General features: G+C 38.7%; 2 protein-coding genes across 2 annotated transcripts in view; one reads left to right on the top strand and one right to left on the bottom strand.

The window, feature by feature from the left end:
• Positions 1–59: 59 nt before the first annotated feature.
• Positions 60–8,488, bottom strand: LOC108751142 (protein SCAI). Its single transcript, XM_018491185.1, has 4 exons — positions 8,088–8,488; positions 5,691–6,541; positions 1,871–2,284; positions 60–779 (listed from the first exon to the last, which is right to left on the bottom strand). Exons 1-4 carry the CDS (start codon positions 8,279–8,281, stop codon positions 535–537), a joined length of 1,704 nt encoding a protein of 567 aa, XP_018346687.1. The 5' UTR covers positions 8,282–8,488; the 3' UTR covers positions 60–534.
• Positions 8,489–10,202: 1,714 nt separating this feature from the next.
• LOC108751040 (DNA-binding protein D-ETS-3-like) overlaps positions 10,203–17,098 on the top strand; it is a 64,097-nt gene continuing 57,201 nt past the window's right edge. The window contains 2 exon segments of the mRNA XM_018490972.1: positions 10,203–10,268; positions 10,270–10,466. Coding sequence (XP_018346474.1) covers positions 10,203–10,268; positions 10,270–10,466 — 263 coding nt within the window.

Here is a 17,098-nt window from a genome sequence, read left to right as displayed (position 1 = left end):
TATATATATATATATATATATATATCTATGTTACAGTTGAAGCATTCGAGCGCATTTCAAGTGTGTAACTCTTGAAAAACCAGAAGCGGTAATTTAATCTTTACATTATCAGTCCGAAGCGTCGGTACGTAAGCAGCAATACTCGCTCGATCGCCGATCGAATTTCTATGGGATTTCTCCATATCGCAGCGTTGTCGTTATAATCGGACGGTGTAGGCGAGTCCCGTCGTCCGGCAATTACGCGAAATAGAGCGATTATCATGCCTCGGTGCCGCGTTGTGTCGTGTTGTTATTCCCATTATTGGTGTGCCGCGTCCAAGTTCTTGGGAAAGGACTTCCGGACTCCCTGATTCTCACTGACACGGCCGCGCGATCCCGCGAATTACGCGATTACTGCGAAGACGCGGTTTAATGAGGTCTCAGTGTAACGATTTTATTGTTGCAATTATAATTACAGTAGTCGTAATCGTAATCGTGGTTGTGAGATGGTAACACGGACGTCGTGTCGGGGACCGGGCAGGGTAGATGCCGGGGTCAGGCGAGCTCGTTGCTTTCCGGAAAGTGATCGCGGGCGTCCAGGCAGGCGGCTAGATCGAGCACCAGGTGGTGGAGGGTAGGATGCTCGAGGACTTCCGCGTCCGGCAGAGGCGGATGACAACGCGGCCTCTGCTGACGGCCCCTGAACGAACGGTGCAGGTTCAACACCACGTCGCAGAACACGTAGCGCACCAACAGCAGCCGCAGGAAGTCATCACCGAAGAACTGCAGCACGCTGGTCTCTACGAGTTGCGAGATCGCGGATCAACTTGTGAAACAACGAACATTCAGAAACGATTTGATTTAGTGGAGGAAGATGCTCTTCGAACGTCAGTTCTTTTTACAATTCGTAGCATTAAAATAAATGAGCGTATATTTTTCTTTGGAGTTAGTCCTTCATCGGTGAGACTTCGAAGGGGGTTGCTCCGCAACTTTTTAATTTTCTCGAGATATCTCGAGTTGAGCTTTCAAACAGGCTTTTCTAGAAGTGAGGCGCGAATTAAGAAAAAGCACACAGTTATCTTTTCTCTATATATAAAATTATGCGATATCTTGCCGAGACTCTTAAATTTTCGATTTTTCAACTTGAGTTGGCTCAGGGAAATTTGTGACAGTAAGCTAATCCGGTTGTATTTTGAGTAAATGTTCTGAATAGAAAGCATGTGATATAACACATTGATTCATCTCGGTAAAGATAATAGGTATCCATTAACTCAGGAGTTAAAGAGACGTACAGAAATCGGAGAACAGGAGTTCGCCGATAAATTCGTTTGGATCTAGGCCAAATGCGTTTATTGTTGTAACACGATCGTAAGTCGTATTCAATGAGCCAGACGGTTGCTGCCGCACAACGAATATGCCTTCGTTTTAACGATAAAATCGTAATTTTGCTCGCCCTTCTCAGTGTCGCGTTATAACTATCAAACACCACGCGATATACTGGTCAATTTGAATAAATCTTTTTCGATAACTATGTGCTTTTTTTAGAACGCGATACAATCCTACAGAAATGTTCTACCTTCAATTATTGCGATAAATATTCAAGGCGGATGTTTTAAAAACTGTTTCTTAAAATAATAGCAAAAGCGCTTGAATTCGACGATTCAGATCGATAAAATAGTAATTACTCCTATTTCAAAATAAAATGAATATAAATTTACAATTTCAATTATAATCTTTTCATTAACGATGCCAATTTTTAGCCGTCCAGCAATAAACTGACTGAGAGATGACTCAGGCTCTCCTAGCATTCATCGTCCTCCACTATCGCGTTCGTTGGCCCTTTTCATCTGATCGACGCTTTGGACAATTAGGATGCGTCGAGTATCCTTACCGCATCGGGAACGCGTTACGAGCTGACTGGCCTCGTTAAGGAATCGCTCGATGTAACGCTGGCAGCGCTCCCAATGTTGCACGGGCAGGCTCCCGACGTTGCATATAAGGCAAAAGGCGGCGAGGGGGGCGTGAAGAAATAGGGTGAACAGGCTGCCACCGTGTCGCAGGTCGCGCAGGGTCGGCGGTACGTCCTGCGGCGACATTAGCACCATCAGGGGTTGGCCGAAGTAACGCGGTATCTGTTGAAACACGAAGCTGTTGTCCGAATCGACGACGACGAAGAGCGGCTTCCTGGTGAAGGGATACAGATCACCCGGATACAGGCAGTGCGGCTCCTTACCGCCGGCTGGCCTCTTCCCGTGTTCTGGATCCCTCTTGCTGCACGTGGACACGCCGCCCAGGTCGTACCCCACTGCAAAATCGCAAAATTTTATCAACATCGTGCAATTCTGCGTTCGCCGATCCGTTAAACGGATGTTAGGCAACATTGAGGAGAAACTTCGGAAATCCGGAACTCGTGTTTATTTGACACGAAATATCTCGCAAGATTTACAATTGAGATAAGATATATATTCTTGAAAACGAGATGACTTTTTCTTAGCGAAAATTGATTCAATCTTTTTTTAGAATCTTTCAGATCTTTAACGTTTCAAATATTGTAGTAATTGATGCGTGAATTAAGATTTCAAGAATTAGGAAGATTATATGAATTTAATTAAATGATAAAAAAAAACTTTGTTATTTATATTTATTTAATACATGTATATTGTTTGATTTTCATTGATGATTCAGAACTTTATTCATCGTATTAAAATACATTATAAACGATCTTGTTTTAGAATATCTAAAATATTTCAGATATTCTTGATATAAATAGCAATTTATATATGAAACGTGACTTTCCCCAATGTTGCCATCACTCACCGCAACCATTATTTTAATTCTAAGCATAAGCAAACGTTCTAAAAATTTTATATATGCTTTTCGAAGCAGTTCTATCAAAAAGCCGTAGAATCCGTTCCGCATTATTTATGTTGCCAATTATTGTAATCGATGGATTCCTGGTTTCTAATACATTGATATTGATTGCAAAGCTAGATTCACCATCGTACGAATCTTTATTACGAAGCAGCCTTGATATTGAGACGATACTCTATTTTCCTTTAAAGACCTTCGCATTGCAGTGGCAACCGATATGTAATCTTGATCTAAGGCGTAATGTTCAATTCTCCTTAAATCGCGGCTAATCAAAGTTACATACAGATAAATTGCAAGTAACTTTGATTTTGTTCTATCAGCATAAATAACGCGTGCAAATATAATGGAATACACTAATTTATGAGACAATAATAATAAGAAGACAATACATAAAAATAGCAAAAGTCGCTCTCGAGACTCGACGTTCATGCCGCATTATCTGAATATAATAAACATTAATTAATTACTATTAAAATAACATTGATAAATAATTTTAAAAATTTTCAATAATTAGACATTCGTTCACATTTCTCAAGCCATTCCAAATATGTTTACGTTTTAAATCTATAAAAATTTCCAAAAATATTTTGCATAAAATATATCAAACATGCATTTTTAAAAACTGGTCTCGATATCTACAAACGAGAAGATACATTTATACATTTATAAATCCTCCCTCCTCAAAATCGCTATGACTATTCCATTATTATTATCGTTCATCATCGTTAATGAACGAAATATACATCCCGCACAAATTCAAGATGAGCGTAAAACAACTAAATAAAAAACACATTCAAATTAAATTTAACATAAGAATTTAAATATAAAAATATAACATAAAAATTCTAACATGAAAATCTTTTTGTTTTCTTACAATAACAACGATGCTAGTAAATCAGCAAGACATATTTACACCTCAAATTGAATAAAAAAATTTTTTAGAACATCCTCTATAAATTTACGAAAATCAAGCCAGAATTTGTTGAATAATCTCTCTTTCTCTCTTTCGCTTTCTCCATCGAAAAATTGTCAATCAATCTGGGACACTTTACGTGGTCGATTCGATACAAGGAGATGTTTCGGGAGATGCTCGCGTACACGTATATGAAACACGTGGTTGCGGCCTCAACGACATCGCGCGGATTATCGTGTCGTGGCAGTTCCAATTGAGAGAGCACGGGAAAGCCAGCCAGCCACTTCCACGATGATATCGGTTGCCAAAGTACCGGACTACCGACCGGGGAAACTGACCGAAAAGACCGACACGCGTACGCCTTCAGCTTCGTCGAGCGGGTGATGCGCTTTAACTCCGCATGACTGTACAACGGGCCGCTCTGTATCAGTGGTCACTTTTGGATGACCGCCGTTTATGCTGGCGCGCGATCGACTCAAGCAGAGCGGGAATGGACTTGGTGGTTGGACCCCGAGATTGCAGGGCGTGAAATGCGGGACTCGATACTTGCGATTGATAACGCTCAAGCGCGATCTAACGATTTGCAAACCAAATAATTTTATGCGATATCAAAGTCCGGATAAGAATGACAAATCTATTAGTTGGGACTTTAATACAAAGTTAAGTTTTAACATATAAATATACAAAAATCGAAAAAAAAAAACGATTTTACAGTATGACTAAAGTTATTGCACTATTTGCGTTTACTTGATCGTTATTTACTCTGTATTTTGATATAATAAATAATTTTGCATTTTAATCCTCTAGGAATATCTTGTTATTAAAAAAATTGTTTTTTACTAATTTTGCTAAAAAATTAATTGTTTAAAATGAAGAATCTATCAATATTTACACTAGTGATATATATATGTATATATTGTATTTATATATATATATCAGCATGATTTTTTTCTGGCAGTTAGAAATATTATTATATATTTCAGTTCACATACATTTGCATCTTCAGTTTTTAAGAGTAACTAATCCCGAATTTATCCCAAATTTAATTTTAAAGTGAACGTTGCAAATTTGCAACACACTTGCTCCTAGAGAATTAATCAATACTCTATTTGTGTACTAAAATGTTACGTTTGTAAAATGTGTTCAATTTTCTTCTGTATGTAAAAATATCTAATACGTAAATAAGAATCGCAGAGTAAAATGTTACATTGAAGGTGTTCTAATATTTATAATAATAAATAGTTAGACGGTATTCATACGTTCTTATGTATTTTAAGACCATCTTAAGTAATGCCTTATGCTAATACAGCTCTTTGATTGGCTTACGACGTCTTAAGATTGTACTTAAGATAGTTTTAAATATAAGAATCGATTATAAATACCGACCATTATCAAGTTAACGAGAAAATAACACGTAAGATTAATAACTTAAACAATTTCATATAAAAGTATTATCTAAATTTAACGATTTCTAATTATTTAGTTTAATTTTTTTCAACCAAGATTGCCTCCCCCCTTTATATTCTATCGCTTATTTTTATTCTTTATAAAAATATCATTTTCTCACGTGATATTTGTCGCATATTATTAATTGACCTATGATTGATAGGTCATCTTCGGTAGCGAAGCGAATGGAAAGCTACTTAAACGTTTGCATAAGCATTGCAACTGAAGTTTCTAACTTTTCTAAATAATGTACAGAGATAACTTATTAATAATACAGCTTGTTAAAACTAGCAGTCCCATCGAGCGATAAATTGAATGCACGATTTATAGAAGATGCATGTCACCCTTTCTTCAAGATCTATTTTCAGCGAATCTTCCGTTTAAAATAAAGGGATTTACGTCTAACGCCTATAAACTTGCGACAGCGCAGCGATAAAACGGACAATAAAAGCGTCAATATGAAACTCGATAAAACACTCACTTTCTTCAGGATGCTTGACGGTGGAGAAGCAGCCGTCCGCCGACAGGTACAGCAGTAACGCGCCGTTCGCTGGTAGCTCCTTGAAGCCACTTGCGAGGAACACTTGCACCTGGCTGTAGGTCGGCCTATACAGCAGGTACTTGTGCGGATTGTCACGTCTCGGCGCGCCGTTCTCCGGGCCAGGATAGGGCCCGGGTCTAAAGGGCATCCGGCCGGCCGGCGAGGCGTCGTGCAGGTGATTCGGGTCGTCTCTGGGCTCCCGCTCGAGTGTCTGCAGCATTCTGAACATGTCCATTGACAACTCACTGAACTTCACCTGATCGGCGCAATTGCCGACTATTAGGATCTCTTGGAGAGATAGGCACATGGGTGGCGATCGTTCGACGGGCGGGCAGGTCTGCGGACCGAGCCTGTGGGTCAGCACGATGGGGTTTGAATCCGAGTGCAGGACACCGACCGCGGACTCGGCCTTGACGAAAGCTTTGATTTCGTCGAGGACGAGGTTCCACTCGAGCTGATCATCGGGCTCGTAAGTGCTGGTGTAATCGGCTATCTGGGCGTCGAGCTCCTGCACAAGCTCCCGCACAAGCTTCATACGGTTCAGCAGGAGGCAGACGACGATGAAGCGGGCGTAATACCTGAGCTTCTTCACCATCAGATCGCTCCTGTCCTCCTTAGCAGCGCGGCTGTAATAGGCGCGACCGCGTATCGCCGCGTAGAACGAGTAGGCCTCGTGCAGGTAACTCGTCTCGCTGGTACGTAGATAGTAGTGGTAGTAGAGCTGGCCGATCTTGCTAGCGATCTCGCCGATCTGCCATCTCTTGAGGCCGTACTTCGTGTCCAGTATCGTTCTAAAAACAAAACGAAATTGTACACGTGAGCGTGCTGCTTCTTATTTTTTTTTATCGCCGAATTACTGGCAAATCTAAAAATTGACTTTTCCCCATATTCTTCTATGTCTACTGTATATAGATAGTCGAATTAAAATTAAGGCTTTTATTGTCAATGATCTTTTTTACCGTTTCTGAAAAATGCGTGTTTTGAGAACATTGGCGTTTATAACGAAATATATTTTTATAGATTAATGATTACGAGATGATTTAGGAATATATTTTTCTTGAAAGAAGATTTGCGAATATGTAATACTTGACAATAAAATAAAATTAATAACTTTAAATATCTTATATTTATTTTAAATCAAAAATAATCTATTTGAATATTATAATAAACTTATACGACTTAAGAAATCAGTCGTCAAATCAAAATGCAATTTACTTCATATCTCCAACAATAAAATAAATGTATACAATATAATAGATATACACGACAAATAAATAAATATGTAAAAATTAACAATAAAATAAATATCAATTATAATACACACATATGCACACACACAAATCACAACATTCCTAATTAGAAACATTAATAGAGTTCAGAAAGAACGGAGAGAGACTAAAAGACTTCCTTTGTTTGCCTCTCTTTCTTGTTTGCTTTATTGAAGATCCGCTTATTACGTACGTATTATACGATAACGTAATTAGCAACGACATGTAATGAAGTAACGACAGAAGCGAGAAAAACAAGTGAAAACTTTTTCCGCCAATATGTAACATTTCAATACGATGCGCGGAAATTGAGTTGTCCTATTGTAAGAATATCAACCAGTTATGTAAACGGAAATGAGATTCATTCGATCTCGTACTACTGCAAACTTGTGAGACTGGCTGACGAACAGATACAAAGTTTAAAGCGCAACACACGAGGACTTAGTCACGTGGACCTCGCCACGCAGACCTTTGTTTCATGTCATCGTCATCTGGATCGGTCGTCGTGACACCCGCGAACCATGATCAGGTATCGTGCTGCGGTATCGCGAACGCGTTCGCGTGCTAAAATTATATATCGTACACTCTACATCAAAACGCCAAGAACGATACCGTACGATATTTTCTACGATGGTCATAATCTTGCGGCATGCCTCGCCGAGCGCCACCACTGTCGTGCCGAATATGCCTGTTTCTACTCGATCGTGAGAGATCGCGGACGGGCATGGAGGTCATCCGAAGAAAATCGACAGAAATCGTTTAATCACCACGCATGCAAATTTATGAAATTGAATCAATATGATTTTCCACACTGCAGATATTCGGCACGCATATTGTTTATCCCCTATCAGTGAATCATTTTAGAAACGTTTATCTCTTGATAAAGTAATTCGAGAAATCGTCACGCATACACCAAGTGTACCTCAAAAGATCGAAGAAACCTCGCCATAAAGTTATGTATTTCCCTCGCTTTTTCACATATACACAAGCAGACGCATACACGCGCGCACGCTCCCTCTCTTCCTCTCCCTCTCTCCCCCTTTTTCTTGCCCTTATCTTTATTACTCACCTGTGCTGTTGCTGGAACTTCCACAGCTTCGTGTAGACGTCGAAGGTCCGCCCGAAGTAACCCTGCCACTGCTTATGCCCGTATTGCGGCAGGTCGCGCAGCCCGTTGAACAGCTGCTTGCTCTTCTCGAGCAGGTGACAGAACTCGAGGACGACTTTGCGCTCATGGTCGTCCATGCCAGCCATCATGACCATCTTTTCGGCGAGTCGAGACCGCGGCCGGACGCTGGCTGGACGCCCTTCTCGACGACACGGTCGCGGCGGGCCCGCGTGATGGCGCCTGGCGATTCCGCCACCCTTTAGCACGGCGCCTACGACGACGGCGACTACGGCGACCAATCAATACTTGCCCACCCCGCATCAGGGGGAGCAGCGTGTGCGCCACCACCGCCGCTGCCGACGCCGTCGTGACGCCTAGCGTCGACGTCGACGGCGGAGGCGGCGGCGACGCCAACCGCAGCGACGACGTTCGCGGACATCTGTGCGAGCGACGTCGAGGCTTGGGGATATTTACTCTCGCAAATCGATATTCTCGTCCTAAAAGGTAAAATGTTGGTGGAGGTAACTGTTCCTCTTAGGAGATAATCCCGGCTAATAGTATATTATAATAATTTGATACTATATATTTTTTATAGTTGTAACATAGTTGAGTAAAAGTACAGCAAACAGTAGAAGATCCCTGGCTTAAATCAGACTCGTGACATTTTATTAAATCTACTTAAAGACCTTATTAATTATTTACTTAAAAAATAATCATGCGTTTTATGAAAGAAAAGGGTGTGTTTTTAATACAATAGTCTATAATATTCAAAGAATTGGAATTGTTAGAAACTTAATTGTTTGCACTATCCGTGGAAAAAATTCTAGTTCTATCTATCCGATCGGTAGACCATTGTTGAGGTTGAGATCGATAAATTTCTACCCCATGGTAATGAATACTGCAGGTAACTGCCTAGGGTTGATCTGTACACAGTCGGTCTAATTTTACTCTTGTCCAGTCATTACCTACAGCTCTACTGATATATCTTCGAAATGATTATACCATTTATACACTCGAAGCAACAACCAACGGAAGGAATATGAATATTAAAGTGTGAATACTACAAGAATACCGCAAAGTTGAAGAATAACGAAAAGATTGCAGATATTACGATCAATTAATTTTTCTCAAAGTTGGTTAATATCTGTATTCATGAAAATAATAATATGATATATGTACATAACTATATATTTTACAAATTTTTTTTTAATATGAAATATTTTAGATATTAATATATATTATAATATATAATAAGAGAATATCGATTTTTAATTATTTGAATATAAACCCTTTTTAAAAGATGCTTTAATGTAAAATTATTTACTTTGTTTTTATCATTTCTTGAAAATTAACGTTACGTTTAAATTTTTTACTGAAGCAAAGTCTTTTCCAAATAAACAAAATTAAACAACCTTTTTAATTTTTTTGTCTTTTTTAGAATCCTCCAAGAAATCACCTAAAGGAATTAGTTACTTTATAATCATTCTTACTAATCATCTGATGTGAATCTTAAAGGTAACGCAAACCAAAAAAATATAATTAAAACGTCCGAATTTCTGATTCAGTTATTTTACTCACACAAGCCCGTTTTAGTAATTAAATTACACGTATCATTAAAATCTCAAGATCACGTACTTCACGTACTTTATTCAATTGATATCTCTTTTCCATCGTACGAATCTCCGAACTCCCTCGAAAATCTAACTAACTTTCTATACTCGTCCGGACTCTAACGAGGCCTGTCCGTTTTTCTTTCACCGTAATTAAAATTTCCCGACGAAAGGAGGGTAAACGCCACGCCAGCGAACAGAGTGCCGGAGAACAGGGGGTGGTTGTGGCCGCTCGACACTTTCGTCGCCGCGGCTCGTTACGGCGGCAGCGACGGTGGGAGTTTTACCACCCCGCTAGTCGACTACCGTCGTCGGCGGAGATTAATTAACTAGATAACGGTCGGTGACTGGGAAAGAGGGCGAAGAGAGCGGATAAAAAGGGTGAAGAGAGAGAGAGAGAGAGAGAGAGAGAGAATCAAATAGAGCGAAAGAATGATGAGCGAGAGAAACGCTCCAGAGACGAGGAATGGAAAGCATCACCAGGAGGGGAGGAGGGGGGGAGAAGGGGGGACGCGAGAGAACGCGATGCAACCCATGGGCCGACCATGGGAATCCCTACTAGCGAACCATGGTACCATGGGGGTGGCCGCGATGGTGGTAGGTGGCAGCCAGGGGGCCATTTCCAGAGGCCGGACGGTATAGAGTCCGGAGTATATCGACTGTGTCGCCTCATCTACAAGTCAATCAGGCTCGCGTGTCGGCGGCTCGTGAGGCCTGCTGGTACACGTAAGTAAGTAGCCAGGTCTGATGGGCACCTACACGCATCCCCTGTGCGGTACCCGCGCCTAATACGAGGCGCTACCGTCGTCGACAACGGGGCACCTTCGCTCGACGGGTATGCAAGTATAATGCGCTGGCGCATATATAAATGCTTATGGTAATCCGCGCGCGGTCGGCTTGTTTCGATGCTGGCCGGATGTCTGCTAGATAGAACCCGCTCCCTATCGCCCATTGCTATCGGTACGTATGCCACTGCCGTAATGGCCCTATGACGTTTTCTTGCGTATCGCGAACGGATCTGCTATTGTTGGGATATCGGCAACCGCAAACGTAAGAGTTTAAAAAATACCTTTACGTAATGGCACAATAGAAGATATTAAAAAATGCAATTTTTTGTTATCTTTCGAAGTCAAACATTATTTTACGAATATAAACGTAACGTAACGTTTCTGATCACAGATTCTTTACTTTGATTATACCTTCTTTCATTTGCGCAACATATATTTGACGCTTGGCTGAAAAGAGTTAGTGTTAACACAAATTAATTTAAAAGCCGTGAATAGGATTATCTAACTGCGTATTAGAATTCGCGAAATTATGAGTCGAGGTGAAACTGTTCGTCCCGATGAGTCAGCTTGCAATCGATGAGCTCGAATCACGGTCGAAGCGATCTGCGCGTCGACATGGTTCGAGTCATGACTCGGCTCAAACGGCCGCCGCTGGCAGCTGGCTGTCTGGGTATAGACAAGTGATCATATCGTGTCGTTAACTGATATTAATAGCAGGGCGCGGTGAGCCACGGGTGGAGACTGCTCTTCCTCTCTCTCTCTCTCTCTCTCTCTCTCCCTCTCCCTCTCCCTCTCCCTCCTTGTGTTCCGCTCCTCTGTTCCGCATCGATGTACGCTCGAGCGACCCTTGGCCTTAATTGCAACAAATTAAATCAGGCGATATATCGGTGAATCCCTCGGGTCAAATTTACGTACGAAGCGTGCCGCGATTGTGCGTCTTTTCACCGTTGCGGCTCGTCTCGTGTGCACGTTGCTTCTAATTGCACTTCTTTTGTATCAAAAGTACAAGCGGCAACCACTCTGAGTTGAGAACATTTGGAGAATAGCCTTAACAAACGGCCAACTGCTTGTAATTTGCGTGTCCTACATAAATCTGTCAAAGTTTCAAACTTACTATACATTTTTCGCCTACAAATTTATGACAGAATTTAGAAGCCATCCGTTTTTTACTTAGCAAGAGAAAGAAAAACAAGGAAAATGATTCAATAATATAAAGACGAAGCATGTATTATAAAATTCATAAAAATTATTTAGAGGCATAAGATGATTAAAAATTTTAATATTTCAATTATTTTATTTTATATTACACAGCTTTGGTGTTGTGTGAAAACGTTCTAATAAAAAATATCTAACGGAAGATAAAAAACAGTTTTATTAAAATTAAAAATTAAAGAACAGTTCTAAAAATAATATTTATTCTTATAATAATTTAATATTTTGTTAGCCCTCTTTTAAAAGTTTATTTTCCCAAAAAATGCGATAAATTAAGAGTGTCTTATATTTAATTTGGCCAAAGCTATACTACATATCGCTTGCTGTTTTTACTCATTGAAGAAGAAAGCTTTTTTAAATAACACTTTTCCATTATTATGTTTCTATAAAATTTTAACAGAAGCTATTAAAATGTTTGATCATACAAAAAGAAATTTCTTATATAGACAAGACTCTAAATTCTAAAAGATTATGGCTCTTCACTTGAACAAGTATCGCTAAGGGGCTTTCTGAAAATTCTTAATAAACGCCTCCAAGGAAGAAAAGACTAAATTACTCACGTAACGTCAGAAAACCGTTGTAGTAAATCTGTAGCATTTCTAGAGTAATTTATTTTCACGAACACGCGAGAAGAAGATTAACGTGTTACTATTTTATACGCTGGTATCTGGTACTGTTCATCCCGGTGAAATATCGTGACCGAATTCACGAGATACGAAAGAGATTTTTAAGCATGCGAATAAATTCGCGTTCTTTTTAATGTGTTGCTTTAACCTGTTGAATGCGTTGCTGTTCGTGACAAACAGTGATTACATTTACTCTCTTGAGTCAGATTCATTTTTTCTTTTATCATTTCGACGATCACGTTTTGCGCACGATAAGCGTATTAACCCCGTTGCGACCTTCCCAGAAGGAATTCGCGATATTAAGATTTACTGTAAAAAAACATCATCGTTTTCCATTCTGTTCTCAGCATTTAATATTTTTCTTACAGTAGCAACGGAACATATCAATAATTATTGTAAAAATATTGCTAAATATTTCTTATACATAGATAATTATTTTGAGTGTAAAGAATAAACAATATATATAATCGATTAATTGTAAGTTTAAGCAACGTACTCTAAAACATAAATTCCTGTCTTTATTATTATTTAAATTAAATGTAAATTGTTTGTAATATATTTTTTTCATTTCCACCTTCTCCCTTTCTTTCATCTGTAATTTAGCAATTATCATTTTATAATTGTTTTTGCATGTGTAGAAATTATAGATGTAGAAATTCCAGAAAGAGATCATTATAAACCAAAACTTTATAAATCAAATTGATTTTACATTTGTGTATGTCAAATATATATTTCGTTTTATTTACTATATTGCTTTTAATTTAAACTTACGAAGATCACATTTCGTTTAAATTACAAATTTTCTTTCGCTCGTAATAAATTCATCAACATTATATTTTATGCAAATTCAGTATAGAAAATTAATAGAGTGATATTAATTTTCTATACTTAATTTGCATAAAGTATAATGTGTGTGTTATATGATAAGAAGATATCTTTTCGGCCACTATAATAACATAAATATCTATCATATTGATTATTGTCTCAGTTTTTCGTTAAAAATTTTTGTTTTTAAATTAATTTCAAAACTACATCTTCTGTTTTTCGAAAGTCATGTGTAAAGATATCTAGTTGTATTAAAAAAAAGAAGGAGAAAGAACTAAAGATAAAAACAGAAAGAAAGAAACAGAGAAAGGAGAGAGAAAGAAAGAGAGAAATAAGGTAAAAAGAACGATCGTGGAGACGACTTTTGATATTTCCTGCCCTTACCATTAGCCAAGCAAGACTTGAACGGGATAGGACGGGGTAGAGCGGTGGATGCGAGGAAAGCCTCAGGAAGCTCTAACTCACGGGCAAAGGGGCAACCCACCCCGTTCGACCGAGCCGGCCCCTGCCATTAACATTAACCGAGCACATACAGGGTGTTTGCAATGGCATTATCGATCGGCCTGGGTGAAAAAAGACCAGCGAATCGAGCACTTTGTACGATACGTGCAGGAAACGCCTAGTTTACATTCACGAAAGCCGGCTAAACGCCGATAGACTCGTCCTCGCGGTTATACGCGAACCTCGTGCGTGATAAGCGGTTACCGTTGGTGAAGACATCGCCGAGGAAAATATATTTTTCGCGGCATATACCACATCCAAGTTTAGAGATATAAATTTTCACAAATATATATTTTGCAGAAAAATGTTTAATTCTAGAACGATAAAGAATTCCTTTACCGCTTGTCAAATGTCCAAAAATACAAATACTTTTTAAAAGGTAAAAATATAAAGATATGTTATCTAATCTATTATTTGAAATATCATCATTGCTATTAAGTTTACAAAGGACTGCTTCAGAATTTTTTTTATTCAAGTATAATATTTTTTAACGACAAACGAAGTTATTGTTGAGCATAACCAAATTAAGCGAAATATTTGATAAAATATTTTTCTAGCGTAACAGTACAATTACAATTATAAATAAAGTCCAGAAAAGTTAAGAAAAGTCTCAATGTCAAAGAATATAGTTACGAAATATAGTTATAAAAAAACCGATTGTATAACAAAAAAAATTTCTGCAAAATTCTTTTCTATGTATTTGAAAGCGTTTTTCGCTTGCGCGGCTCGGACGTGTTGTTGTTTGCACAGAAGAATAAAACTATCAGACTTTTACATGACAATGCACTTCGGATCGCGCAGATCACGATCAGTCGTATGTACAATGCATTGATGTTTCTCGCACGATTGACATCGCTTCTCGTCCGACGATCGGAAACTTTACGCATGAACGAAGAGGTACGACATTATTCATGGCGGTCATAGGAAGCGGAACAACGGCGATGACCGTCGTTAGGAGTGTCTGAAGTACATGTAAAAATAGCTTGCGACAGAACCGTTTAAACAATTCTGGAATTAAGCTTTAACGTAAATACAAATCTGTTCTAATATTAAGGAAACTTTTTCAATTTTACAATCAACTTTTCAATATTTCATAAAATAGAAGTTTATATTAGAAGTTTAAATAGAGATAAAAATGGCGCAATTGGCTAAAGATACAAATAATCAATAGATTTCTTAATAATAAATTAAATACTAAATTTATGTTCATTTCTATTAATGTAAATTAGCTTATTTTTGATCATTTTCTAAAGAATAGAAATAAGTTTTAGTGAAAATATAGTTTATCATCTAACTTGTAATTCTTGTCCTCCATTTTATAAACATTTTTACTATACATATAACATAATTTAATAATTTTATCATTTTCTAACAGATATAATCTTGTAAACATAATTGATTACACATACAAGATTAAATTATTTGAAGGATTCAGAGATTTAGAATAAAACAAGGAGAGATCTTTAAGATATAAACTTTATTTTATTTTATTTATATTGAATGTAGAAATATCTGAATTAAAAAATAAATTACAATCTATATTTCTTCAAATATAATTTGCAATTATTAATTCAATCTTATACATACTTTTGTATCGTTAAATTCAAAAAGAAAAAAATTAACAACAAAGACAAATTAAACCTTTTGTTTCCAATGATTCGTACTCTTCTCTTTTTACTCAGAGTCAACAAATTATAAACCTTGCATCGTGATGATAATATTTCATTTTCTTTCTTTTTCTTCAGTAAACATCTTCATATAACTTCATTATTTTTATCGTATCGACATAGCGGAGGACACGATGGTTTTTAGCAGTATGGAAATTTTTCTCATTCGTACGCGTGCGTCCATACAAATCACGAATTTTATGCAATGTGCGGGATATAACGAAACGGAATTCTATTAAATCAAAGCATTGATTTTGTCGCCACTGCCACCGCCGCCACCGCCGCGCCGCGCTGCTGCCGATGGCGCGCGAGTTGGTTAACGAAGGCGGCGATAACGATACATTATTATCGCGATACGTATGAATATATGCTACCCCATGCCCGGGCTGCCCTTTGAAAATCGTATACCAGGCACGTGTCCGGCCTGTCGCGCCCCCGTTGTTACTCCACCGCGTGGATCAGATAATTTTCACTACAAGCAGATAGGCTCACTATTCGCACGGCGAACCGATCTCGCACGAAGATCACGCGATATCGCTGATATATTAATCAAACAAATTGGACATTTCAACCGTGTCATCGGCCAACAGCCACGATGATTTTCTAGTCATAGATCCACTTTGTCGTCCTATCCCTTTCTCTTTGAGATTCTTCACTAATTCCAAAGTGGTCCAACAATGGTCTTCTCTCCAGTTTTTCTTTTGCTTATCTTTTTCTTCTCTGTTCTGCGTCACTTTTTTATATGCTATTCTTACATCGTACGATAAACCACAAAAAAGATATCGAACACATATATTTGGCCCACGGAAAGAATGTTAAATGATTTTCTGGTCTCGGGCAAAATACAAAATTGTATCATTTACTTATATAATTTACGCTCCAATTGACGAACTTCTATGTAATAAAAATTTATTCATCAATCAGTGTATCTCAAAATCATTTTAATCTTCTACAACTAAAATATCGTGTACGTGTCTCTTTTTTTATACTAAAAACACTATAATTTTAATATAATTATATAAGCCAAAAGTTTAAGAAACCTATGAAAATAGAATATCTAATAATGCAGTTTAAAGGAAAATGTCTGAAGGGAGTTCGAATTACATCGAAAGAAAAATAATTTCATACAAAGTTCAATCTCTTTTTTTAGCAACTCTTACGGCCTAAACTTCGATCGCAAGAGTCAATTTATTTCCATTGCCGTCAATCTCTCCCGTTTCCACCCCTTTTTCACAAAGTAACTCGTCGCTGTTACCTCAAAAGCACATCCGTGTCGCTTACGGAAAATCACTGACGGCACCTGATCGCAGTACGTGTAGGAACGTGTACTTTATTATTACCTTTCAGCGCCTTCCGCGCGGAGGAGGCGCTTTTCGCGCGGTTACCCCGCATGCTTGGTGTCGGGCGCGATCAACTCATGACAGCGCACCGCGCGATCGGCGTCAATCCATTTCTCGCTCGTCTCTGCGGGTGCTTATCACGCTTACGCCAGTATCCACGGCATCAATAATAATAAAAGCACCGTGGGATATCGCGCGCGTCTCGTATGACGCTCCGCGGGAAGCCTTCCGCCACGTTTCCCACCTACGCTCTTCTAACGCGTGAAGCGGGGTGAGGCCGAAGGAGACAGTGGCGAAACGAGGGTGGAGAAAGACGGTCAAGAGAGACGGAGGGAGAATGGGTGGCAGAGAGAGAAGAAGAATGCATGTAAGCGCGAGAGAGAGAGAGAGAGAGGGGGGGGAA

Source organism: Trachymyrmex septentrionalis, unplaced genomic scaffold (assembly GCF_001594115.1).
Source record: "Trachymyrmex septentrionalis isolate Tsep2-gDNA-1 unplaced genomic scaffold, Tsep1.0 scaffold40, whole genome shotgun sequence".
Taxonomy (NCBI): Eukaryota; Metazoa; Arthropoda; class Insecta; order Hymenoptera; family Formicidae; genus Trachymyrmex; species Trachymyrmex septentrionalis.
The sequence above is the reverse complement of the archived record's forward strand: the minus strand, read 5'-3'. Positions and strand labels throughout refer to the sequence as shown.

What these genes read in the sequence shown, in the direction of transcription:
- LOC108751142 (XM_018491185.1), bottom strand. Translation starts at nt 8,281, where the DNA reads ATGGTCATGATGGCTGGCATGGACGACCATGAGCGCAAAGTCGTCCTC. An exon ending in AAGTTCCAGCAACAGCACAG is followed by an intron (nt 6,542 to 8,087) that starts GTGAGTAATAAA and finishes TTTTGTTTTTAG; the next exon opens with AACGATACTGGACACGAAGT. An exon ending in CGTAACGCGTTCCCGATGCG is followed by an intron (nt 780 to 1,870) that starts GTAAGGATACTC and finishes CGCAACTCGTAG; the next exon opens with AGACCAGCGTGCTGCAGTTC.